Source organism: Ursus americanus, chromosome 19, assembly GCF_024610735.1.
Source record: "Ursus americanus isolate L20-20 chromosome 19, mUrsAme1.1.p, whole genome shotgun sequence".
NCBI lineage: Eukaryota > Metazoa > Chordata > Mammalia > Carnivora > Ursidae > Ursus > Ursus americanus.
This window is the reverse complement of record NC_142145.1, coordinates 34,886,315-34,913,326: the sequence shown is the minus strand read 5'-3', so window position 1 is coordinate 34,913,326 and position 27,012 is coordinate 34,886,315. Positions and strand designations below refer to the sequence as shown.

The 27,012-nt window shown below is 43.6% G+C and overlaps 1 protein-coding gene across 22 annotated transcripts in view; it reads left to right on the top strand.

The window, feature by feature from the left end:
• Positions 1-27,012, top strand: part of FHOD3 (formin homology 2 domain containing 3) — a 450,733-nt gene that overhangs the window by 329,864 nt on the left and 93,857 nt on the right. For 8 of the 22 annotated variants that reach the window (XM_087869862.1, XM_045777865.2, XM_045777866.2 and 5 more), the window contains 4 exons: positions 3,225-3,317; positions 6,055-6,402; positions 6,800-6,874; positions 11,879-11,986. The exons of 2 other annotated variants lie outside the window; for them this stretch is intronic. In XM_087869862.1, coding sequence (XP_087725988.1) covers positions 3,225-3,317; positions 6,055-6,402; positions 6,800-6,874; positions 11,879-11,986 — 624 coding nt within the window. The remainder of the gene's footprint in view (positions 1-3,224; positions 3,318-6,054; positions 6,403-6,799; positions 6,875-11,878; positions 11,987-27,012) is intronic. 12 more of the 22 variants (XM_045777874.2, XM_045777875.2, XM_045777873.2 and 9 more) reach the window with 6 other exon arrangements.

The window sequence follows — 27,012 nt, the reverse complement described above, 5'->3', positions numbered from 1 at the left end:
AGGAAACTTTAATCTGGTAAAGAATATCCACACAAAACTATGGCAAACCTCATAGATTCCCCTGATATTTGGAAAAACAAAGGGATACTTAAATTCATCACTTCAATTTAACATCTTATTGGAGTTCATAGCCAGTGTAATAAGGCAAGAAAGGCGTGAGAATTTGAAAGCAATAAACAACTGTCATTACTTACAGATATGATTGTCTACAGAGGAAGTCTAAAGAATCTATATAAGAAGTATTACAGTCAATAAATTTGGAAAAGTTGCTAGACACAAGGTAGATTTTTTAAAAGATTATACCATCAACAAATAGAAAATGAAGTTTAGAAATTGATAAATGTAATGTAGCATCAAAATTTATACCAGAAATAAATTTAACAAAAGATATGTAGGATCTCTTCTGAAAAATTACCACACTATTAGGGGATATTAAAGAAGGTTGGAATAAGATTAGAGCTAAATAAAGACTATACCATACCATGGTTTGAAAGACTCAGTACGTAGATGTCAGTTCTGCAAATTTGTCTATGAATTTAGTGTAATCCCAAATAGTCCAGCAGGGTTTTTATGGACATTGATAGGCTGATTCAAAATTCTCATAGAAGTGCAAAGGGCTAAGGACTTAACACTATACAATGTCAAGATCTGTCATAAAACTATAGTAAGTAAGATAGCAAGGTATTCACAGATAAAAAAAAAAATTCACCTTTGGTAAGAAAAAGTCCCAAAACCCACAGATATTTACCTGATTTATGATAATGATGACACTGAAGTGGAGAAAAGAATGACCTTTTTACTAAATGATTCTGGGCCAGTCGTATACCCATATAGAGGAATAATATGTCTAAACACCTATTGCACGTGATGTACAAAAATTAATTCTGGATGAGTTGCAAATATAAACAAAGGTAATGAGCTTTTAGGGGGATACACAAAAGAATACCTTTAAGACCTTGGTGTAAGCAAAACATTTTAAAACAGGACACAAAAAGGGCACTATCAAAGAAGAAAGATAAATGGACTTCATTAAGATTAAGAACTTTCATTTATTAAAAGACACCATGAAGTGAATCCAAAGGCAACCCACAGAGAAGGAAAAGATTCTTGCAACATATTAAGTATGACAAAGGACCTGTACCCAAATTATATAAAGAACTTCTACAAATCAAAAAGAAAAACACACTGGGTTTCGAATAATGGGCAAAGTACTTAAACTTCAAAAAGAGAATATCTATCTGGAGGACACTTAGAAGTATGACAAAAGTGCCTGGCTTCACTAGTCATCGGGGAAGGCAAACTAAAACCACAGTGAAATGTCACTACAAACAGATGACTAAAATGAAATAGAGGAAAAAGCCAAATCTTGGCAAGGATGTGGGACAGCCAGGATGTTCATATACTACTTATGGGAATGTACATTTTAAAAAACTGTTTAACAGTCTCTAACAAAGATGAACCCAAGCATCAATGACCCAGACATGCTATTCCTAGATACATACTGCCTAGTAATATATACACATATTCAATGAAAGACATATACTGCAATGCTCATAATAACCCCACTCAGAATAACCCCAAACTGAAAAGTGACTGGTAATCATCAGCAGTAGAATGGGTAACTAAACTGTGGTCTATTCATACAAGGAAGTATTACATAACAACGGGAATGAGTGCTCTTCAAGGGCATATAACAACGAAGATGAGTCTCACCAATGTTCTATTGAACAAAAGAAGCTGGATGTGGTTCCTTCTAGACAGAAGAAGAACCGGCCAGGCTGATCTCCGCTATTTGAGGCGAGGTACGGGAGGGAAGCAATTGGAAGGGAGCATTAAGGGAATACTGGTTATAGGGATGTGATTATTTTGTGAAACGTCAGTGATTTGTGTACTTTTCTGAATGTATTTTATACTTCAGTAAAAAGAGAAAACACAAGTGAAGGACGGAGGGGGCAAAAGAGTTAAAGATCCTGGCAAAATGATGCCTGGGGTGGGGAAAGGTGGATTCGTGAGGACTGAAGGCAAGAAGGAGCTGGCCGCGTTGAGAAGGTAGAGGGTGGACACGAGGAGATGGCAGTGGGGTTCTGGTGGGAGGAGAGGAATGAGAGATGGGGGTGAGTGAGGGTTTGTGGCCGGCGGTGGGGTAGGAAGTTTGAACGTACGTTTTCCGAGGTAGACAGGTTCTGTGTGACGGTGAGGTCCAGGGTGTGAGGGGCGAAGTGAAAGAAGGTGAAGGTCACTGGAGTTCAAGAACACAAGTGATGGAGAGGTCCACAGGCCCTGGGGTAGGTGTTCCATGTAGAGAGTGACATGAGTCAGGTGTTGACAGGGCTCAGAGCCCAAAGGAGGGTAATGATTTGGTTATCAAAGTCTGTACTCATGTAGCTGCAAGGACAAAACCCAAATTAAACTGTCTTAAGTGCAAGTGAGAATTTATTATCTTCCGTTAGTGAAAGGCTAGGGTAGAGCTTCCAAAGTACTGGGTCCAAGTACTAGAATCGTCCTGGATGTCTACCTGCACCGCCCCCGCCCAACTGTGCTTTTCTTGGCTCGGCGTTCGTGACAGGCAGCCTTCCTCCGCTTGTAGCTACGCAGTTGGGGTATCCTTCCAGTTACGGATCCCGGAAGGCACCAGGGGAAATCCCAGGGGTGACACTGTTGACTCCACCAGGACCACGTGTCCACCCTCGAAGTGGGAGCAGATCAGCCCCCTGCCCCAAGTTCCCTAGGGACGAGGGAGTAGAATGTAAAAACCGTGCCCTCCATGGAGGTAGGTTTCAGATTGGCCTGACACTCAGTGGTTTCTAACCCCGGGGACGGGGGGGAGTGCAGTGAGGACTCTGTGCTTTCTGCAGGAGCTGGACACCGCCGGGAACACTCACTGCCTGATTCTGTGTGGAGGGGGCCAACCACGTCAGGGGCCTGCCCAAGGCCAGCAGCTGCTCTGAACCGCGTGGTGGGGGGAGGGGTGCAGGGCGGGGGCATCCAGCCAACCTGACAGAGAATCTTGGCCTGCGCTGGGTTATTGTATCTCTACCCACATTTAAACTTGCCTCATCTCAGAACTGCCTCCTCTCTCCTAACACACTGAGTGTGTTCTGTTCATTTCAGCCAGCTGGAGCGTTGTGTTGTGTTCTGTTTTCTGCTTCATCTTCCTGTTTGTAATGCTTATCTTGCTTTTCCATCTCGTGTCTGTGCATTTCTCTTTCCTGGCCTTGTCTCAGGGAAGAGGAGGAGGAGGAAGAGGAGCAGCCAGTCACGGAGCCCAATTCAGAGGAAGAGAGAGAGGACGATGCCCCCTGTCAGGGCAAGGACAGGTACTGAGCCTGGACCCTCCCAGGCTCCCACTAATAGCCCGGTTCCTTCCTAATCCACAGTTCGCAGCCACCTTTCGGGAATCTCCCTTCCTCACTGGCTCCCACTGGCAGGCTGTACCCTGAGCACAGAGCCCCAGAGTGACTGGTTTTGTAGAAATAGCTGAGCACGTGCTCATTAGAGAACTGCACCGTCCCTTCCTGACCACGCTTTATAGAAAAAAAATCACGTAACTGGTTTTCTCCCTGCTGTTCCCTCCCTCACTAGCGCGCTGGCTTAGATTGACACTGGCTAGAAGGACGTTCGTGTCTGCTCGGAAAATGTTATTAACTCTTCCAGTGTTGTAGGAAGGATAATACCATGTGTCCCCTTCCTCCTATTGATTTTACCAACATAATAGTTGCTAAAGTGTGTGGGTAACTATTGTGTTTATGATGCAGGTTTGTTTTTTATCCAAATGGACAGGAGTACTTTTCACCCCATGCAGCACAGAAAAATGTACCATGATTCTACAGCCTTTTGAGGGAATTTATTGTCCTCTGCTCATACTTTTCAAGTATGCGTTCTTTCTGTCTTCAGGCAACGTTAACAGAGGCATCTTGCCGATATTTTTTAATTTTATAGGTATTTTCCCCACATGATGTGTTTTTAAAAGATAAAAATTTGATCACCAGTAATTTCATTTTCTAACATTCAAAAGTAATTCAAAAGTTGAAATATTTTTCGTTTCACTGATTACCACTGCAAATTAACATTTTTAGTTTTTCCACAAATAAGCAAAATCAAAAAGCTCGTAGATAAATTAGGGTGAAACCTCTTTCTTACGAACTTCAAAATTAGTGTGATTCCTTGCTGCTTGGCCTCTTTCTGCAGGCCACCAGTGCACGAAAAAGGGGTCCGTTTCACCTGCTGAGACACCCGCCATTCCCAGGGGTCATGGATTCCTCTCTGATCCGACAAACTAGTGATTGTTTCCCTGCTTTGGAAGTGTCTGGGAAGAAGCCAGCAGGGTGCAGGTGTGGAGAGAAGAAAAGAATGACCTGGTCACAAAGAGTGAGCCACCCATGTCAGAATGCAGGGGGAGAAAGTTGTCATTAGCCAGAGCCCGTCACCTAGGGGGAACTGCCATGCCTGGGGGTAATGATACTCAGGGGTGCTCTGGGGAGGGAGGGAGTTTGGTTGATAGTCCCACCTTAGGTTGAAAATCTGCCACAGGAGATCCTGGAGACCCTCAATGTATATGCTGGTATGGCTCCATACGTGCTTACATGTGGGTGATCTGTCCCACCCACACAAACCCATCCGCCCTCGGCTATTCTCATGGTACAGCACCTCGGACCGGATGGAAGAATCTGGCTAGAAAGGGCAACCTTCAAGGCATCCCTCTTGATGTCGTGCTGTCTTTACATAGGGTTGTTATTTCCACGGGTAGATGGTGGCGGATTGCTCTGTCAGGGCTTTTCTCTGTACGACCCGATGCTGGAGGCGTCCTTGATCAAACTACAGTTAAGCTTTCCAGTTTTAGGAAATAAAGTGGTGCATATTTAACACTGGGGCTTGATCTTGACAGTGACTAAGGCACTCATTAACCTTGACGTGGATGTATTTATTTCTTGGTGTAATCCACTCAGACCTTAAAGTGGCGAGAAAGATGCTGCTTGCTTCTGCTGGGTTCGTGTCTTCCCCTGCGTGACCTGCTTGCTGGCTGCTCTTTCTGTGTGCATGTCACGGGCTCCGGGCCTGCGCTGAGCACTGCGGCGAGGTCTCCTGCCGTCCCCTCATCCGGCCAGGAGAACTACTCTGTCCCTGCCCTTCTATACAGAGGGAGCTCCCAATTTGAGGTAGAAAAGAAAACAGATCACGTCCCATTCTCGAATGGGCATGGCTGGGAGTCAAATTCTGGAAGAAGGACGATGGGCATGGCTGGGCGTCAAGTTCTCCGGGAGAAGAAAAATGGTTTGAAAAATGCATAGTTGAACAGAGACTGTCGTTTAGAAGAGGGTACCTCCAAAGATTGAAGTAGTCCAAATGCAGTCTTGTGAAGACGGAAAAAGTTTACAACTGTGGCAGAATTGGGCTGTCTGAAGGAGTCCAGATGTCTAGGGCTTAGTCGTAGATGTGGGTTGTGGGGAAAGTGTGAGGCGGGCAAAATCTGACTTGAGTGTGCCAGTCCCTCTTTCATGGCTCTTTCCATTCCTTGCTGGCATCTCTTCTCCTTTGTCCTTTTCCATACCTGCTTTTGAGGAAGCACCTGAAAATAGGGACCTAAACGCTGAGGCTTGGGGGATACTTCTTCCTCCAGGCTGGGCTTTTTAGGTGAAGGACAGAACTTGATTTTGACCGAGAGAAAGAAATGAAATTCAAATCGTGGAAATTCAGGTCCCAGTACAATCAGTGGGGAGAAACTGGGGAGGCTGGGGAGCTATTGAAGAAGAGCCGTAGGGGGAGCTCCATTAACTCCCCACACGAAAGCCTCCGAAAGCCCAGAGGCCAGACTGGTTTGCAGAGATGTGTCCTTGCGTTTGGCAAGCCTTGCCTCCCAGATTGACAAGCCCAGGGCACCAGGATTGTTGGGCAAACCAAAGCTTCTGGTGGTGGGCTTCCATGCTGCAGTTCGAGAAACAGCTGGATTCTGGAGTTAAATGGCCATAACAGTAGTGGGGTTTCTGTGTCTTTTTCTCTTTCCTAACCTTTACTTCCCTTTCCTTCCCCTGCTTCCCTTCCTCCCTGCTGGCTCAGCAGGGAGGCCAGGCCTGCCTCGGAGCAGAGCCCCGCCAGAAAGGATGCTGCTCCCGAGACCTCAGCCCTCTCCAGTGCCACCTTGCAGGGAAAACAGCTTCCAGCCAGCACTGCGATGGGGAGTCCCTTGTGCAGCGGGTCCTCTGGGCCTGCCCTCCTGTCACCGCCCCTGACCCCTGCCCCTACCTCCCGGCCCTCCTCCACTGCACCTGGTCCCCCGAAGGCATCACCGACCATAGGAAAGCTGCCCTATGTGCCCCACAGCCCTTTCCACCTCTTCTCCTATGACTTTGAAGACTCGCCCTTGTCCGCCAAGGAAAAGGAGGCCGAGTCCCAGAAGGAAAGCAGGTAGATCCCGCCTCCTGGGAGGCCTGTGTGAGCTTCATCCAGGGAAGGGGACACAGCATGTTGACTGTACCTTCGGGCTTGCCTTCTGCTTTGTTTGTGTGGATTCCAGTCCAAGCAGAGGGCAGTTGTGGCGTAAACTAACTCCTTAACCACTAACTACCAGCATTTAGGCAAGAGGCAGAAGAAAATTGTCATCTGTTTGAATCAAGGAGCTCTTCTGCTATAATACAATTACTAAAAATGGATTTTTAAGCATAGGTTTTTAAAAATATGCATGGTTTGACAAAATCTTTACATCTTGCACCTACCTGTGTGGTGTGGGACCTGCAGGATATAGTGAAGTGTCCTGCCCCCTTTCCATGCAGTGTTTTGAGTGGGATTTTCCTTCCTTTAACAGTCCCTCTGATTCTCTCCTTTTGAGCACGTATTCAGCCTCTGAACCTTACAACTTGTGGTCTTTCTCATCTAATAGGTGGGTTGTCTTTATTTTCTCTTCCTTTTCTGTTGCTTTCTCTTTCTATTCTAATGTATGCGTTTTTCTTTCAAAGATTGCTCATAGCTCCCCATGAGATGGCAAGCAATTGTGGTTTGAATCCCTTCACAGGCATTGATGCAAGTACATTGTTTAAGTATGAGCAATGTGATAATTCTTGTAAAAATTGAAGAGAGGAGCAGAGGAAGGGAGGTGTGTAAATCAGAACTGCACAAGGAAATTTTAGCAGGTGCCTGTTGCGTGCCCGTGTGCCTGCCCTTACTATTGCCTGGGTTAGGAGTTCTCTGCAGGGTGGGGAAAGGGGGACAGAGGGTTTGAATATTTTGAGCAACCAATTGTCCAAAATCAATGATTGGTAATACTGATGACTGCTCCTATCTTAGAGTAATAATCATTGATAACACTTGTATATTATGAGCTGGGCCCTATACTTGCTATGAAATTAACATCTTAAAATATTAATGCTAAGAGGTAGGTTCTGTTACCAACCCTTATTTACAATGAGGAAGCTAAAGCACAGAGACCCAGGGAAGTGGGGAGTGGTTTCTGCCCCAAGCATCCTGCTCCAGGTTCTGGTTCTAACTTGTAGGTTGTGCAGGCCTCTCTTTTAGGCAGTCTGTCTCTCTCCTGCCTGGGGCCATCTACACAGCAGCTCCAAATACCAGGCCTGAACCCCAGACGCTCCCCACCAGGGGTTCTTAGGGCAAGTCCTTGTCAACAAAATGCTTTTGCCAGAGCCTGTGTTTGGGGGACCCTCGGCCTGGGTGCCCAGCAAGAAGTTAGGCCTTGATTTGAATGAAGGCTTATGGGACCCAGACCTGAAGAACAGCTCTTTCACACCACAAATAGGACCAGTTGCAGCAGGTGTCAGACACACCGTCTAATAGAAGAATTAATCTAGAACTGTGACCATCAACCTTTCTGCTTACATATGACCTAAGAATTTTTTGAAACTTCCCTCAAAGTTTGTTTTTTTTTTTAATTTAAGATTTATTTATTTAGAAACAGTGAAAGAGCACGAGTATGCACGTGGTGCTGGGGAGGGGCAGAGGGAGAGAATCTCAAGCAGACTGTTCTCTGAGTGTGGAGCCCTACATGACCCATGAGATCATGACCTGAGCCGAAACCAAGAGTCAGAGGCTTAACCAACTGAGCCACCCAGGTGCCCCATACTTCCCTCAAAGTTTTAAATAGCCTGTCTAAAGTTTTTTGTTAGGAGTTTAAAAAGCTGTAAAAGACGTCATTTGTTTATTATATATGTGCTTTAAATTCCTTTTTGTCAAAACCTTGGGGTTTCAGATTTAAGCAATTAAATTCTGGGAAACACCTACATATGCCTGATTGGCAAAGCCTGTCCTCAGACGAATGAGACTGAATTTCTGTCAGAAAAAGTCTGACTTCATGTTTCAATTCAAATATGCACATGTCCCTGTGACAACCACCTCACTTCTAGAACTGAGAAGCAAAACTGCACAGACTGTGAGGTATTTGGACTAATTGCTCAGGTATTTGAAAAACCAATGGAGGGAAAAGCGCATTATGCTTATTTTATTACTTTAATTCCATTTAGACACAATTCATAGGCAGGTGGGCAGGTAGATAAAGAAAGTGGGGGAGGCCTGGCTCTGAGTTTACTCCTGGATAAGGTAGTGCCTTCTCCTTCTTCAGCATTTCTTAAGGGATTCCCTCAAGAATTGCCCGCACTACTCCTTTGCCCGGCACCCTGGAGCTGTTGACGCTCAAAGCAGTGCCCCACGCTGATTTGGCCTGAGTGAGGGTGTTGCTTTTTTCCCCCAAATGCGGAAGGCAGTCTTGGGAGGGGAGGCAGGAGAGGAGAACTTGGAGACCCTCGGAGAGGCCATAGGCAGACCCATTTTAAGAAAAGAGCAGATACAGAGCCTGGGGCTCTGAAGCTCATTTCCTCTTGTTTCCAGGGTGGCTTTATATGCCTGCAGGAGTGTGTGAACTCCACCGTGAGCACCTCCAAACTGCAGGTTTTCTAGGAGTCTCCTCTGGGTCTCACACTGTGGGCTCGCTGGATCTCTCACATGATTTTTATGGAGCGCCTCCAACACGGCTCTTAGGCCCTCCGAGAACAGTATCTATGTGCAAGTTAAGAGCTGTACGTTTGACTGGAATAAAAATAACTGGGCAACCTCATCTTCGCCAGCAGGGTGGTGTTAGCCCATGAGGGTGACTCTGGACTTTCTGGTGATGGTCTCACAGCCTCTGTTGAGGCTTTCCTGGGCCCAGGTCCTTCCCACTTGGTTGTCGCTACTTGCTTATAGTCCTGGGGGATGGGAGTAATAGAAACACATCGCTGGGATGAGTATACACATAAATTAAGAAAAACAGCTTCATGCTTGTGCATAGGATTGCCTTATAGTTAACTGAGAATTTTTTATAATTATTAATCTTTTGTCTGACAGGAATTTGAATGCTGTATAAATATTGTTTGTACCTGTTAATTTTCTGATGTTCACTGACTGTGGTTTTCATGGAGTCTGTACAGCTCAGTGGTTGACTGCCATTGAACCAGTTCTAGTAGATACCAACCAGTTAGTCCGTGGAAAGTACCAAAGGAAAAAAAAAAAGTATAGTGGACTGAGTGAGTCGTATGATCTAGTTCGTTGGGCTGAAATTGAGAAGCAAAACTGAACAGACTGTGAGGTATTCGAATTAATTGCTCAGCCATTAGAAAAACCAAAGCAGGGGGAATATGCGTTATGCTTGTTTTTATTTCCATCAGGCCATTTAAACTCAATTTTAGTAAAGTAATCCTGTTAAAACATTCTCCAAGATGCCCACTTTTGGTGGGAAGGGCATTGTTTTAGACGCTTGCGTGGAGTAACAAGCTGGGTGTCCAGGCGGCTGGGAGATGCAGGGCTGAAGCCTGAGCACAGGGGCCCCGGCTCCCTGAGGACTCAGCTCCTGACGGTAGCCTCCTTCCCTACCCACGTCACAGTGCTCTCTGCCCACTTCTCTCCCTCTTCTCCGCTCCTGAGCTGCTTTCTCCTTTCTCTGCCGCTCCTTTCTTTGTATGTTCTTCTCATCCTTTGCTTCTCTGCCTTCTCCATGCCCTGTGGTTTGGGAGCACTCTCGAAAAGTCAAACCAACCCTCACATGGAGAAGCAGTTAACCGGTTAGACATGTAGCATGGTGGGTTTTTAAAGAGAAAAGAAAAGGAAAGCCCAGAAACCAAGTCCCATGAAGGTGTTGTGCTAACTGAGGAGGCCGGTAGAGTAAGATTGTGTGATCTGAGCCGTCATCTGCCTGGTGGCATGCCTGGGTACTAAGCACGGGCCTGACGTGTGACACCAAATACACAAGAGGAGCAGTAGCTGAGCAGACCAGACTTAGCACAGGATGGATTTGGGATAATATAAATATTTTATTTCCCGTTATAATTAATCTATGAAGTCAAATGGAAAATGTATGTCTATATTCCACTTTTTAAAATAGATGACCTGTTCTTAATTTTTTTCTATACAAAGCTTTTGATCTTTGAGAATATTTTTATACAGTTGTAATCTAACTTGGTATAAATATTCTGATGTTTTGCTTCAGCCTGTATATAAACATTTCCCCTGCTATCCTGTACAGAATTGGCAATCATTTTTAATGATTGCATAATATTCCATTGATAAATAACAGATCACAATTTTTAGCCATTCTTGCGTTGTTACCTACTTGGGTAATTTCCAGCTTTTCCACCATGATCTTAGTAATGTTCCAGTGAGTATTGCCATGCATGACATTTTCAATATGTAAATAATCATAAGATTATGTTAGCTTCCCAAAAGTAGGCTTGCTTCTGTGAAAAGATATCCACATTTGAAGTTAAGTTGCTTCCCAAAATGATTCATGCTGATTTCTGTTGATGGGCGCTTGGACTGGATTCACTGTGTGTAGGAAGGTCTTTGTACGCTTATATCATAGTGACCCAGGGGGTCCCACACACCCACACACAGTGTCCCCTGCTAGTTTAGGGGAAGGAGTTGGCCCTGCCTTGTGGCTGACTAGGTTGAGAGGCAGAACTCGCTGAATCTCATTATTTGTAACTAATCATGGGTGTCGGCTCTCCACCCCCCCCCCCACAAGGGCTTCAGGGGATGATTTGTTTTCTGGGAATACACAGTGATGATAGCTAAGTGCAAACTGCTAAAGGACAGCTATTCTGAAAAACAGAAAACTCTAGAATTTAACAAATCCTGAAACTTGTCAGAGATGACTGGGAAATGATAAAGGCTCATTTAAACCCGGTGGCTGTACTCTTGGTTCAAAAGAAATATTGTTATACGCAACTAGTGAATCATCGAACTTTACATCAAAAACCAGGGATATGACTAACATAATATAATAAAAAATATTATAATAAAAAAATCAAAAAAATAAAATACAAAAAAAAAAAGAAATACTGGCTGAAATCGTGCATCCGTGTACCTCTGGTCAGTAGATCGGTTCAGAAGATCTGAGGACATTTTCTCCTTGGTCATTGGTCACGTGACAAGATTGCATTTAATGAATGGCATTGATTTGGAGAATTTTTAATAAGATGTTGGTTTAGCTAATCATTTGGTATTTTCTACAGATCTTTGATGGATTTAACACTAGTTGTAGCACCATGAGAGGCATGAAGAATCTTCATAGATTCAAATGAAAATAATTTGGATTTTTTGTTAGCAAAGAATTTTAACGTACATTTAACAAGGAAAGATGACGGCTTTATTTAAACCCTTTATCATAAATCCTGCTGCCTAACAGGGTTGGCCTTTGGGAAACCTCTCTAAATGAGAAGTAATCAAAACAAAGCAATTAGTAAATCTCTTTAAGTTAGAATAATCACTAATGGTATTAACATTTCCAAGCCTGTTTTTCTTGCAAAAATGAAGATAGTTTGATAAATGTTTTTCATTTACTGACTTGTACTCATTTCTCTGTCCTTCCACCCTCTTCCCCACCTTAAACTTTGACACTATTTAGATACAACAGCCTTGGCAACACCTCTTATCACTCAAGACCTTCTGGATCTGCTGTGCCCACCACCCCCACGTCATCTCTCTCACCCCCACAGGAGGCCAGGCTGGAAAGGTAGGTTTTATAAGCATGCTGATCGCTTCACTGTTGTCCAGTGAAGGAAATCCGTTTGATTGAGGGACTAAAGGAAAAGTATAAATAAAAAGCAGAATCTGAGGTATTTTCCTCTATATAATAGAGTCCAGGGGCAAGAATATCTTCTCTTTCACACTACCTACAAAGTAAATATTTTATTAGAGGTGATATTTGTTACTATTGCCTCATCTGCCTACAGACTTTCCATAGAAAGTATAAAAATTTGTTCCCAAATATTTAAATGTGAATGCTTTGATTGACCTATGAGAAACCGTTCTAGATTTTGTGTAAGGTCTGTATTTGGTCCTATACACATCAGTTTTTACCTTTGAATGATTAATTCCATATAAATCAGGAGATAGTGGGCCCATAAAGGTCAGTACCTTGGTAATTAATCCAGGACCTACCAGAAGAGAAAAGAATTGCACTGGTCCATGGAAGGAATGTAACTTGGCAAGAGTATTAGACCACTAGAAATTAACTAATTATTACTTCTGGAAGCGAGTGATTGCACAAGGATGTGTTTACAAGGAAAAGGTAAGACCTGTAATTTTAGAACAATTAAAAACAGTTACCCTTATAGGGCAAGAGTGCTGAGTTAGAGAAGACTGGCTAGGGTTCCAAAATGCTCACTGCAAAGTTATTTAATCCCTGAGGGTGAAATGCCACTTATGCCAACTCTTACCTTAGAGGGTGGTTTTGATGAGCCAATGAAAAGGTACCCATGAAAGGTACCCATGAAAGTGTGAACCCCACCATGTGGGTCCAGTGGGAAGTGACAATATGTGATTAAGATAGAACACCCAGCGGCTCATGACTGATCAGAAATCTAGACAAGAGCAATTCCCCAAGATCATTTGCCTCAAATCATGAATTTAAAGCAAACTCAACCTGTATTCCGTACTCTGATCATCATCTGTGTATTCTGAAGTGTGTTTTGCTGAGCATGGCTGGTGACTCGAGGTTTGGTTGGGATGGACAGCAGGCAACACTTTACAGCCCCAGGAAGAGGGGCTGTCCAATAAGCTATTTAACCCATCACGTTAATTTCCAAGGTGTCATGTAAGCTCCACTCTGTCAAAATCTCAGGTTCCACAGCCCAGCATGGCCCTGGGCTGGGCATATTTGGACTTTGTTAGGCCTTGGCAATAAGATAACAAGTTGATTAGGTTGAAGACACTCTGTCCTTCACCCTGGGGAACCTCTTCTTGGATCAGCTGGGATCACTTCTGGTCCCAGAGAGGTCACTGATGAAGAGGATCTTTGTCTTAAGGGATGTGGGATTTGAGGCCAAAGTCAGGAATATTAGAGTGTTTCTGATATTACATCTCACGTCTTGTACCTGCTAGGTGGACAGCAACTTGGGAACAAGGACCAGGGCCCATTCATTGCTGTGTCCCCCATAGTACCTGGGGCCTGGCTATGGCAGAGCTGGTGGTAACACTAGTTGAAGGATCAGGTGAATTACCTACTTGTTGGCTGGGGAACAGTGTGGAGAACCCTGAAGTTGACGAGTTATAAGGATGGGAAGTTTGCAGGTGTCCAAAGCCCTGGGCTTTAGGGGAAATTTCCCCTAGGTCTTAAAGGGGAAGCCCCAGCCTCTGCCTCCTTCCATCCCCTGGAAGCCCAGTTCCAGGTTTGAGCTGGGGAGTCCTCTGGAAAGACTCCTGCCTGTGTCTCCTTCCCTGCTTGGTCTGGCTGCATGTCTCCTGGGGCCCGGGGTGGGGCGGGGATGAGGATTAAAAGAGGAAGGGTGGGGCTGGATCCCAGAGTGCTTGGGGATGGGGCTCGTCTTCATCCTGAGACCTCAGGAGCTGTTAGGGTTTTGAAGCAGTTGGTGAGGTGCTCTGACACACCCATAAATGGAGTCCACGGGTTGAGGCCACGGGGCAGGGGCTGCCAGAAGATGCCTCTGAGTCCGAGAGAGTTGACCATGCCCAGGAAGGGCAGTGGCCACTTGAGAGGTACAGTGGGTTTGGGCAGACTTGGAGGAGGGTGGGAGCAGGGGTAGCAGAGTGAGTGAGGGTTCAGGCTTGCTGGAACATGAGGATGTTAGAAACTAGGAACTGAGACAGAAGTTACTAGAAGAAAAGCAAATAGAAGGTGGAGATATTCAGCCTGGGGTATGCAAGGCATGAGGAGTCTGTATGACACCCAGGGAGATGTTGGGGGGGGGGCGGCGCACAGAGAGGTGGACTCAGTGGTCCTTGGCTTGAAGTACATACTGGCACGAAATCCCTTCAGGCAGCCTACTGAGACCTGGTGACCAGAGAAACCAGTAACAGGGTCCTTTCCTCTCCTAAGTCATCTGTTCTCTCTTACAGCACCCTCTGCCACAGAAGTTCTTTACCTGTACCATCTACTGTATCCACTAGCAAGTAAAGCTTCAAAGAGTTTATCACTTCCTTTACATTTGCATGTTTTTTTTCCCCAACTATCACCGTCTATGGCTTTGCAAAACCATGTGATGAATTATTTGAAACATCAGATGTGCCGCTTCATTATTAAGACCAGCAAGTCCCCAGGCCTGTCTGTGCCACCATGTTTTACTCTAACCTTGCTGGCTTATATTGGGTGACTACAAAAAAAAAAAAAAAAAGAGAGAAGGAGGGCCCCCAGCTCCAACTCATATTTGTATACCATCACCCAAATGTACAATGTCAGTTGTATTTATTATAATATATAGTTTGATACTATATATTTAATGAGTCTTGGATGTCACTCATAATCTGTTCACATTTACGACGATTTCCTGCCCTATTAAGGTATATGATTGTTTTTACTGAGGTATATACTTCAGTAGAATCTGTAAGATTATTGAGATGTTTTACATACCCATAATTATTGAAACCAAAACAAAAAACTCAGGAAAGACGTTCAAGTATTAAGAAGAATAGTTGCATTTTTGCAGTGAGAAACCACATCTTCTGTTAACACACTCCTGACGAATAAACAGCTTATCAGGGTGCTGTGCAGTACTGGAAAGATCTAGAACTCTATTCCCTTGATTTGGAAGTAAGACTCCTTTCCCTGAAGTCCTAGGAGAATTAGGCCGGCCAAAACACCCCTTCAGGCATGTTGGGCCACTTACAACCGGCCCAAATACCACCAGGCATCATTGTGAGCTTAGAGTTTTCCATGTTTTTCCCAAGCATACTCGTATATTGGACGTTAATCAAATTTGCAATGATAAATTGACCTAGAAGAAACAATATACAGAATTAAGCCAAGGCAAGGGTATTAAAATGAATCCATCTCCACATCTCCTATTACAGCTTCATTTATAGGGCTCTCTTTCAGAAACAACGTAACATTAATTTCCATGAAATTGGAAGTCGAGTGATGCCAAAACAAAAGAAAATAAGAAAACCAGAACTATTTGCACAGGACTTCAGGGATGCAAGATGCAAGTGTTTCATGAAAGCAGACTTTCTAAATGCTTCAGTTTTGAAAGTGTGCTTTTTGAATGGAAACGTTCTAAATATATTTTAAAGAAAAAACTACAAGATTATTTGAACCATTCATGTTGAGTATTCAAATGAGACAAACAAGCAACGATTATTACACCAGAGCAAACGTGTCTGGGAAGTTGGGGAGGGCAGGGCGCGTTCTCTTCCCATTCCTGCAGTGACATCTCCATCTTGTGGGCCTTTTCAGAAATGGCGGCCAGGTGCTTGTTTGGTGTGGTGATTGCAGTTCCTGGGTGACTGTGAGGGGGTTGGAAGTCCGGTGCCTGGGGCTGAAGGTACTTTGAGGCCATTAGTCTTGGCGCTGGGCCTGGGAAGTTCTCTGATAATGAGGCCCAGCTTATACCACGAAAGGGGGCATTAGCCGGTGAACACACTGAGCGCTCAGTGGGAGCGCACTGGAAGAACCCCGGGCCCAGATTTCAGGGGGCAGGGGCGCCTGCTTTGTGCACTCAGGAGCTGAAACCTGAAGGAGCAGGATGTGCCTTAAGCAATGGTTGTGTTCTCTCTTCCCCTTACAACAGTACCGTTGGTTACTGGAAATGACGGTCACCTGCCCGTTTTATAGATGCATATCAGGAGCCTTTAGAAAATTTGGGAATTATCTGTCCTGTATAGTTGTCCCAGCAGAGTTTTTCCTACTTCCTGGACAACAGTAAACCCACATATAAGTAATGGCACCTCCATTGGAGTAATAATGGATAATAAGGGATGAGTAAAGGATGCAACTTTAAATATTATTTTTATATGGGCTTTACGCATACACCGTGTAGCATTTAGAAGGTGGGAAGGTCTGTACAGTGAAAGTGAAGCTCCCTCCCCAGAAGCAGCTATTCCTGGCAATTTCTTAGGTATGCTTCTAGAGACCTTTGATGTTCACAGAAGCGTATACATGCTTCATAATCTTTACACAAATAGTCATATACTATACAGACTATTCTGCATTCTGCTTTTTCACTTAAAAAATATATCTTGGTCCTTCCCACCACAGTACTTATTGGATTCTTTTTAATGGCTGCGTCATACTTTTTTCTCTTCCTGTACCCAGTTCCATATTGATGGGCCCCCGTGTTTTGCTGTGACCAGTGACACTGCTGTGTAATCATTACCCATGTGTCACATTACATGTGTGTGGTTATCCATAGGATAAGTTCCTAGAAATAGATTTAGTAAGTCAGTTGTTGATGCATTTTAATTTTTGTCAAATTGCTCTTCATGAAGATTGTACCAGTTTTGAGTGTCAACCATAGTGTGAGAGAGCTTGTTTGCCCATCCCCCTGCAAAAGGATCATTCAACATCTCAACCATTGCTCACCTGGTAGTGAAGAATTTTACATGTCAGTAAAATTTAAATGTGATTGAGCATGTTCTCATACTTCCTAAGCCTTTAATATTTCCTTTTCTGTGAATGTTTGGTTCATGGTCATTGAGTTCTTACCCAAGTGTAGAGGTAATTTATAGGCTGTGATAAGAGCAGCAATTATTTTTCTCAATCATTGGTCTTTTTACTTCATTTCTGGTGGTTTTGCCATGCAGAAAAATTTATATTTTATGAGTTAAACGTATTAATCTTTTTTGTCTTCTGGTTTTGTGTTCCCCAACAGGAAAGCCTTTTCTCCCATGCTTGCTTCTAGAATTTCGAGCTACAATTTTCACATTGAAATATCGTATCTATCCGGAAGTTATTTTGGCACTTAACATGAGGCAGAGATCCACCTTAAATATTGTCGCTTGTTTGCATACCATTTTTTGAATAATCCATCATTTCCCTACCAATTTGTCCTACACCGACAGGAACACAGATTTGTGCGTGGGTCTGTGTTCAAACTGTTCCCTTAGGAGCATCTCCCGTCTCCTGCCTTCTCTGAGGCTGTCAGGAGCTCTCCTTCCTCCCAGTTCTTGTCTTTACCATTCAGTCGGTTGTCTTCACAGTAGGAATGTATCATGGGCCACCTAGAAACAGTCCCATTATTTTTGTCATCTGCTATTGTGTGGTTTTGTGTTTTTTTAAATGGTGGTTGACATATGGAATAGAGAATGAGGGGTATTTGGGGAGCCCGGGACGGAGCAGCGAGGACTAGGGGAATGGGAGCCTGCTGTGTTGATCTGTGACTTCTCCCGAGTCAGGCTCCCCCTTGTGGGATTTCACTTCCTGTGACCCCCTTCAATGCCTGTCTCCACCATTGGTGTGGCAGCTTCTTCCTCGGAATGAAGATGTCTGTTTCCATGCATTTTCTGCCTTTCAGTAACTTTAGCTCTTCTATTTATTACCTGCCTGGCAGACCTTTTGACTGTTGCCCTGAGTGTAACTTGCTGATACCTGAATCTTCCTCAGCCTGATTTCCTCCTCCACGTTGGCTCTGTTCAGCGTGGATCCGCGTGCTTGTGTTCTCTTGCTCTGGTCAGCTTTGGGTTTTATCACTTCTTGCCTTCACTAGTACCTACATGTACCTTGAGGTTTTACTTGTTTGGTCTTCAAACCACTGCTTTCTCCAAATATATGATTCATGTGTTTTTCTGGATCTCAAATACTTGCTGGCTATGTTCCATCACTTGATCTATGAACAAAGTACCATATAGATCATGTTAAAAATTGTGTTAGTAGAGTCAAGAGGCCCACTGTACAGTGGGGCTTTAAAGTTTTTTTTTTTTTAATTTTCAATTTAAATTGCTCAAAGTAGGTTTTTAAAAAATATTTATTTGAGAGAGAGAGAGGGGGCACGCATGAGAGCACAAGCAGGGGGAGCAGCAGAGGGAGAGGGAGAAGCAGACTCTCCGCTGAGCAGGGAGCTCGATGCAGGGCTCGATCCCAGGACCCTGGGATCATGACCTGAGCCCAAGGTAGACACTTAAGCAACTGAGCCACTCAGGCTCCCTGTCAAAGTAGATTTAAAAAAAATAAACCTCGAACATCACTGAGAAAACCCTGAATTGCTCATAAAACTGAATAAAAGATGTTGCCTTATTATGTGATCACAATTAATGACACCCAGTCCATAACTGCCAATAGGAAATAAAAGGCACCAATGTGGACTGAGTCCCTACCATTCAAAGAAGTTGTGTTCTCCTTTTACCGTGTGGACTTCCTATTTGCCTGTCGCTAAGTGCTGAAAGCAGTCTTGTTGCACTGAGTTCCTGTGAGGCTCGGGGTGGTCCTGATTAACCAGCTATGTTACGTCCCAAGCACAGGTGAGGAGAAGCGCCGGTACAGTGGCCGAGCGAGTTTGCAGTAGGTCTGGCTCCCTGACGGCAGCTTCATGTGGTGACCTGGGGTCTTGGGAGACCTTCAGCCCTCTGTCCTGCAGGAGGACTCCAAATCCTCAGCAGACGCTAGAGACTCTTTCTCCCATATGTGTTCTGGGGCCGACTCCTCACCATTCCTACTACAGAGATTTAGTTCAAGATCTAGGTCATGCCTGGACTAGCTGTTGAGCCATAAATGTCCTTCTGAAATGCAGATCTGAGCAGGTGGCTTTTCTTGCTTAGAAACCTTGAATGATTCCCCCCGCCCCCCGCCTGTCAGGGAAGCCCAGAATGATTAACATCACCGATAGGATCTCTCACATTTGGGTCCTGCGTGCACCTTCCAGCTTCATCAGCCATCATGTCCCCCGTCCTCACTGCACTTCAACCCCCTGGAGATGCCACCATGAGCATACCAGGCTCTCCTGAGGCCCCTTCCTTCAAATTTGTTTGTTCTTTGACTAACCTCTCCTTTATTCATTCACTTGATTCCTTTTTGGCCTCCAAGAGCCACGTAGATGACATCTGTCCTGTAAAACTCCTCTGACTTCCTCAGACAGAATGAGTTGTAACGTCTCTGTGGGTTCATATACCTCTATTTCAGTTCTTGACCCTTCAAATCATTATGTATTTATCCTTTTGTTTCCAAAATGGGGCTCACAAATCTGCGGTAGTCTATGGGAATGAACTTGGGTCCCCCAAAGCCATGGGATCAGGATGGCTGACTTTCCTAGACTGGCCATTTTATTATAAGATTTGGGGAAAATCATTAAGACAAGCAGGACTGTGCTCTATGGGAACCATGTTCACATGACTGAGAAAGAGACCATTTTTCTTTTTGCAAGGCAGAAAGCCCTTGGTGCTGATCTCCCGTCCCTTGCCTTCTCCTGTAGGACGACTGCTGCTGCTTCAGTGCTGTTGGGCGGCAGCCATTTCTGTGTCTCCCGCATGAGGCTCCCCAGCTCCTGTTCACTGCCCTGCCCCATACCTCTTTGTCAAATGAATAGGCGAACAGATGCCTGGCCAGGTTTAACCTCACAGAATCCTGTTTTCTTCCTTTGGAAAGTGGGATTAGAATAGATTTTTTTTTTTTAATTAGACAATTCTCTCATCCTTGTTTATATAAAAGGTAAGCACAGCAACCTTAAAGGGTATGTTTCGTAATTCCGTTGGGAAGCAAGAACAGTGTGTGTAACACTTAGGGTTAGGTGCGATTTATAACAAGGAAATGCAAACATCACTCCCCACCAAAGTGCGGATGGAGCAGCTACACCCACAGAGCGGCAGACAGCTGCACACTGAGCCCCTGAGCCGTCCCCCTTCTGTGCACCTGCTCCTGGTGGGTCAGCCCCTCATGACCAGGTTTCCGGTTATCACTGGCCACCGTGGTGTTGCACTAGCCTTGTACAAAGATTACAGAGTGAAAAAGGGTAAGAACGAGGAAGAGATTTCTCACTCGGAAAATGTCCTCCTGGGTCCCTTGTCCCATTTCCCCCACCGCTTCCTACAAAGCCCAGCCATAAGTAAATAAGCTTTACTATGATAATGGGAGAGGCTGACTTTCTTCCTGGGTTGATTGTGAGAAAGAGTATGTGTGTGTAGACAGATAGCAAGATATTTAGATAGAACCCACACCCACACCCTTTCTCACTCTCCAATCTTAGTACAGTGCCAGTGCAAAACCAGGGTAGCCAGTGACATCCGGAATCCTAGCCATTGGGGGCTGCACAGACTCATACACACACAGTGACTCCTGAATTTCATTCAGTAAATATTTATTCAGCGCTCACGACGGACCACCTCTGCCAGCAAGGGAATCTAGCATTGATTTAATCAGACCCTGCTCCTGGCTTCACTGGGCTCACACTCTAGCGTCAGAAAGAGAAGATAAGCAAACTATCAGCAAATAGAGAGTTTCCATTGCAGTAAATTTGTGAAGAAAATGAAATTTCATAGAAGAGCTAGAGAGAGGCCATCAAAGTGGAGAGCCCAGCATAGGTGCTCTGTCCTGGTGAGGGACACCTCTCGTAAGAGGTCTGGGAAACTGAGTCACCAATGTAAGACCTGTTGCATTTTATCCCAGGTTTGACGGCTCTCATGATGAGATGAGCAAGCCCATTTAAATGAGGGAAATTTAAAAGAAAATAGAGTCCCCATCTGTCTTCGAAACATGATCCTGAGCTGGAGAACTGTGTTTGGAAGAGATTCGGTGTTTAGAGAAGGGGTAGGCAGGCATGGGAGGTGTAAGTTGGCCTGGAGAGGAGAGGAAGATAGAAGTCAGGGAGGATGGACCTCGGTCTGGGCCAGCAAGGCCAGGAAGCCATGGCACAGGAGGTGCTGGTGGCAATCCATATTTTGGAAGCTGCCAGGAGAAGAGTTTAATTACGAAGCCACATTGGGTTGGTCCTGGAGCTGTGACAGGAAGACTGGCCTCCTGGCTGGCAGACTCATTTAGTCTTGGACAGAGGGGTAGAAAGTAAGAACGAACTGGCAAGAACTGCTGTGAGCCTGGGGTCAGGGCCTGCAGAAGGGGACAGGGGACAGGTCAAAGCACGATGCCAGCTAGGCCTAGAGGAATGGTCTCATGCCCTGCACGTAAGTGAGCATAGTCACGTGAGGCTGCACGTGGGACCAGTCTCCGTGGCATGCTGTATGCACTCTGCTCTTCCCCTCCGTGTCTGAGAAACTCGGGCCTGTGCTGAAGCCATGTGTGACAGCCTGGAGAAGGGAAAGCAAAAGGAACCCTTAAACCCATGTCCCCATCTTTGATGGCAGAGGTCTCCAGGATCGTAGCAGTGTTCATGGAGAAAGGTTACCTGTTTCTTGGGGCTTGCTCATTTCATCTTGAGAGCTGATTCGTAGCCCCAAAGTGTGAAAGAAGATTTGGACATTTCCTCATTTCAGGGCAAGCACATGCCTTTTATAGCTAGGCATAACCCAGAGTTACCTCTTCTCCTGTGATTAGATTGGGGGACCCCCAATTTCATAGGCAGGTTGTGAGGACAACCTCACTGTTGTGCATTGTTGAATTGCCATTTTATTACTGTTCTTTGACCTCTGTATCTTCATATTAAATCATCTACTTGTGAGTTAAGTGATCATTTCAAATATCAGATGATTTGTGAACTTAGTCTGACTTTTGTTACTGTATCACCAGAGATAATTTTTTAAATAAAAAATGTTGAAGATCTTCTTTTACAGATAAGACTTTTACTTAACTCCAACTTACCAAAAGGGGTGTTGTGTGTTTAAATAGCTTTTGCAGCATAATTGACATAAAAAAGCTGAGCCAAAGTTTTGACATACGTATATGCCAGTGAAACCATTGTCACAGTCGGGATAATGCAAATATCCATCAGCCCAGACATTTTCTCATGCCCTTTTGTGATTATGGCTGCTGCTTCCCATCCCAAGCAACCACGGGTCTGCTTTCTGTCATTATAGATTAGTTTACATTTTTTAGAGTTTTATGTAATCACACTGTATGCACTCCCAGGGAAGGGTTGACTTCTTTCAGTTAGCATAACTGTTTTGAAATCCATTCATTTTGTTGTACGTTTAAGTACTTCATTCCTTTTTATTGCTGACTAGTATTCCATTGTATAAATATACCACAGTTTATCTGTTTACCTGCTAGTGGACATTGAGTTGTTTCCAAATTTTGGCTGTGAACATTTGTTTGTAAGTCTTGGTATGGAAGTGTGCTTTCATTTCTTGTTGGTTAAATATCTAGAAACGATATGGCCGAGTCCTATGGTAGGGGCATGTTTAGCTTTTTAAGAAATTGCCAAGCTGTCTTCCAGAATGGTTGTACACCAGAGTACTGCTGGCCTCATAAAATGAGATGAAATGTATTCCTTCCTCTTGAACTTTCTCTAAGACATTGGTCCACACTGGGGGGTCTGGCCTCATGGGCTTGTTTAAATGCTCAGCTCTGCTGTCTCCCCAGTGTGACTCCTCTGGCCTCCATTTCCTCCCCTATAAAGGGGAGAATAATGGAACTTTGTGCAAGACGTCATAGGGTTAAAAGAACCATTTCACATAAAATAATTGCCACACGGTATTGTCTCCATAAATGGTAACTCTTAGTACCCCACATTTCAGTGAAATGGAGTTCCTGTCTCAGACATCCTGGCGAGGGAGGCTTTAACCAGATGGGTTTCTGGGGCAGCCCCTGGGGGCCTGGGATGGCCAAGATTAATTATTGCAATTCCTCTCCCTCAGAGTATATCATCCGCTCCATTGCAAAATCTCTCTCTGGCTCCTCTCCACCTGCATTCTTAGGTGGCTTCACTCGGTTGCAGTTGCCTCGGGTGTAACTTCCATGACTTCAGCTTTCCAGCTGCGTTCCGGGGTGGCACGCCGTCCTGGTGACTCAGCCGGCTGGAAGCCGTGGCGGGAAGGTGCAGATCAAATCCCCAGCCAACTTGCGCCTCAGGCTGGAAACTGCCTGGGTCATATTGCAGATCTAGTCTTGAGGATGGCAGCTTAGCTATTCCCCCCACATTTAGAGATTTTAGGCTCCCCACATAAAATGAGATGTGTCATGCACCCATTGTGGCCCAGATGCTGTTCTAAGCAAACGCCTACCTAAACTCTCCTGTTAACCTTACCGCGTGCTTCGTGAGTTGCAAGTAGTATTACCACCATTTGACAAACAAGTAAAGTAGGCTCCCAGGTGTTCAATGATCGGCCATGCTCAGGTTTTCTCTAAGCCTTGTGCTCATTCTTTCCGCCATAGCTGGCCCTCAGACCGGCCAAGATGAAACATCACAGCAATTTCCAATCACTGTAGGTATTTTTCCTGGAAAACTTAATATGAAAGATAAAAATCTGTTAAAGATGTCTTTATAAGGAGAAGAAATTACCATGCTAGCTTGAATTTTGCTATTTGGGTGTTGGGTTTTTTGTTTTTTGATTTTTTTTTTTTTTTTTGAGGATGATTTGGGATAGTCCCCTTTGTATGGTTTGAATGCATTCTGGCACTGATATTGTAGGTTGAGCCCATTTCCAGAAACGGGCTTTATAGGACCACAGTTTATATTCTCACATGTTGCGCTTATCCAGGAGACCTAGGGAAATTTAATTTTTTAATATTATGTTTATAGTCTTCTGTTTCCAGTATGACTGAAGTAGCTTATATGCATCTAGGACAGAAATCTCATGGGAGGGGGTCTTTTAATTCTCCCTTCCTGCCACAGGGATCTGTGTTAGGGTGCTCAGGAGAATGGATCTTAAGTTGCTCAAGGCCTTTTGTATCATTTCCAGAAAAGAGGAACCATTCTGTATTGTTTGGAGTTAACAACTCACATTTCAGTTCTTTCCACACTGAAATTTTAAATTAAGGAGACTTCATGTATTGTTAATGCTGCCCGATAGTGTGTTTGCTGTGCTCTGACCAGAGAGTCAAGATGAGAGCGCTTCTTACGAGGTCCAAGTGGGCAGGAGCACAATCTGCAGGACGAATGGCCTGTCCATTTGACTAAACTGGACCCTCCTTAACTTTCTCAAGTTCTAATGCTACTTTAATTTTATACAGGCTCTAATATCCAGTTTATGTAAGGAAACCATGTTAATATATGATATAGAGAAGCTTCACTGAGACTTCTTTAGCATAGCCTTGAATGGCCCATTATTAAGTTATGTATTAAGTTTTTCCTGAAATAAGTGGGAACATTTAGAAGAACAAACTAAAGTCAGAAGTGTAAGGGGAAATGGCAAGGTCCTTACCTTGCTCTTCACCCAAGAGCGCAGACCACCAAGTTTGCTCCTGTCTCTTACCTCTGAAAAGAGAACTCCTAAGGTAAAGCTGCTAGCACTTAAAAAGACAACCGCACAGGGCAGGCTGGGAAGTTGGGCTGGATTCAAATCCCCCACGTAGTCCCTAACATAATTCTCCTGTGTAGAGGACCTTATTTTTTGTTTTAAAATTCTGGAACTAGGGGCGCCTGGGTGGCTCAGTCAGTTAAGCATCTGCCTTCGGCTCAGGTCATGATCCCAGGGTTCTGGGATCGAGCCCCACATAGGACTACTTGCTCAGCAGGGAGCCTGCCTCTTCCTCTTCCCTGCTTGTGCTCTCTCTCTTGCTCTCTCTCTCAAGTAAATGAGTAAAATCTTGAAAATAAATAAATAAAATTCTGGAACTAGACTTAACTTTTGATGTTCAGCTAGCTTGAGGCTTCAAAGATATTTGGTATTAAAAGAGAAGTATTTTTGATTCTTACCAAGCAAAAGAATGACCTCCAAAAATATATTCCAGGCTTACAGAAGATTTTAGATAATGACAGAAAGTTATAGACCTATAAAGAACATTGTATATAAAAATTGAAGCCCTTGTCCCTTTAACTTTTTTCTTCCCCAGTCACGACCACCTGAAATTGGTTTAATCATTTCCATATATGTTACTATATTTTTGCTAAAGATAAACATATCCCTAAATAGTGTATGATTTTGTTTTGCATATATTTAAACATCACAGAAATAACAGCCTACTATTCATATTCTTCAAAGTACTTTTCACGGTCAATATATCGTGCTTTTGAGACTCATCCATTTCACTCAAATCATTTTTCACAGGTATAGAGTATTTCTTTGTAAAAATATACTATGTTTTTCTATATAGATGTTTCTAATCATTAACCATTAACAGTACAAAACAGTGTAACATATACTATTCTTGTATATTGGCCATCTTTAGCATGCAAAAGTTGCTCTTTAATATAAATCTAAAAGTGGATTTGCTGGGTTGTAGGATATGTATATCTTCAAATGTATTCAGTGCTTTTCCAAAATGATTATATCAGCTTAGACTCCCGGAAGCAACATAAGAGAGTTCTTGTCTTGTTCTGTACCAGTGCTTCATGTCATCAGGCATTAGTTTTTGTCAATCTGCAATCTGAGACATCTGAAACCATATATCACTATGGGTTTAACTTGCTTTTTCCCTCATTTCTAGTTAAGATGATAATCATTTGTATATTTATTGGCCATTTAGTTTTCTTCTTCAGCAAAATGTCATTTTTTTGGGTCATTTTTGCTCATTTTTCCACTGAGTGATTTCTTTTTTCTGATGTGGAGTGGTTCTTTTTGTTGCATGTATACTAGTCCTTTGTGGTTTATATGTATTACAAGTAGCTCCTCCGAAGTGGTGGCTTTTCTTTATTCTTAAATACTCTTTAAATGCACACAAATTTCAAATGTTAATATATGTAAATGTATCAAGTTTTTCCTGTTTGATTGCCCTTTTTGGTTTCTCGTATAAAAGTTTTTTCTTGAAATCTAAACATTGCAAAGTTGTGCTTTCTACATTTTCCACTTAAACTCTCAGAATTTATTTTTGTGTTTGGTATGTGGAAGGCCTAATTGTATTTTGTTTTATGTGGCTAATAGTCCAATTGTTAAATAGTCCATCACTTCCCACTGATTGATCAATTCTAACATTAAGATGCTCTTAATGTTCCAGCATTGAGTAATGTTTACCATAGGTTTTTAAAAAATTCTGTTTGCTAAATACCCATTGTCAGGCCAAGACAGTACTCTCCAATCCAGTGCTTGCTGAAGTTGGTTTGTTCGTTGCGTGTGTTTTTTTTTTTAAACAAATGAGTATTGCATTTAAACTTTTTCCTGCATCTAAAGAGGTAGTCATTGGTTTTTCTCCTATATCTATTACAGTCATTGATATCTTCATCTTTTTTTTTAAAGATTTTTTTATTTATTTCACAGAGAAAGAGGCAGCAAGAGAGGGAACACAAGCAGGGGGAGTGGGAGAGGGAGAAGCAGACTTCCTGCTGAGCAGGGAGCCCAATGCGGGGGCTCGATCCCAGAATGCTGGGATCATGACCTGCGCCAAACGCAGACGCTTAACGACTGAGCCACCCAGGCACCCTGATATATTCATCTTAAACATCCTCGCATTCATTGGACAAACAAAACATGATTTTATTTCAGATTTTGCAGTGGTGTTTATATTTGCAGTCAGTATTTAAGTTTCTATCTTCATACTGTTCTTGTTCAGTTTTTGTGTCAGAGTATTACTAATCACATAAGATGAGCTAGTGAACTCATTCTTCATATATTCTGAAACTTTGTATATGATTAAGATGAGCTCTTCTTTGATTACTTTATAGAAAATACCTTTAAAAAATCTGAGCCTTGTGAGGTTTTTGTTTTGTTTTGGTGTGTGTAGATATATCTGTAATGAATTGATTCAATTTCTTAAGGTTAATAGGGCTATCTAAAATATCTATTTCTTCCTCTGTCTGTTATGGTAAGTTATTTTTAGAAAATCATCCATTT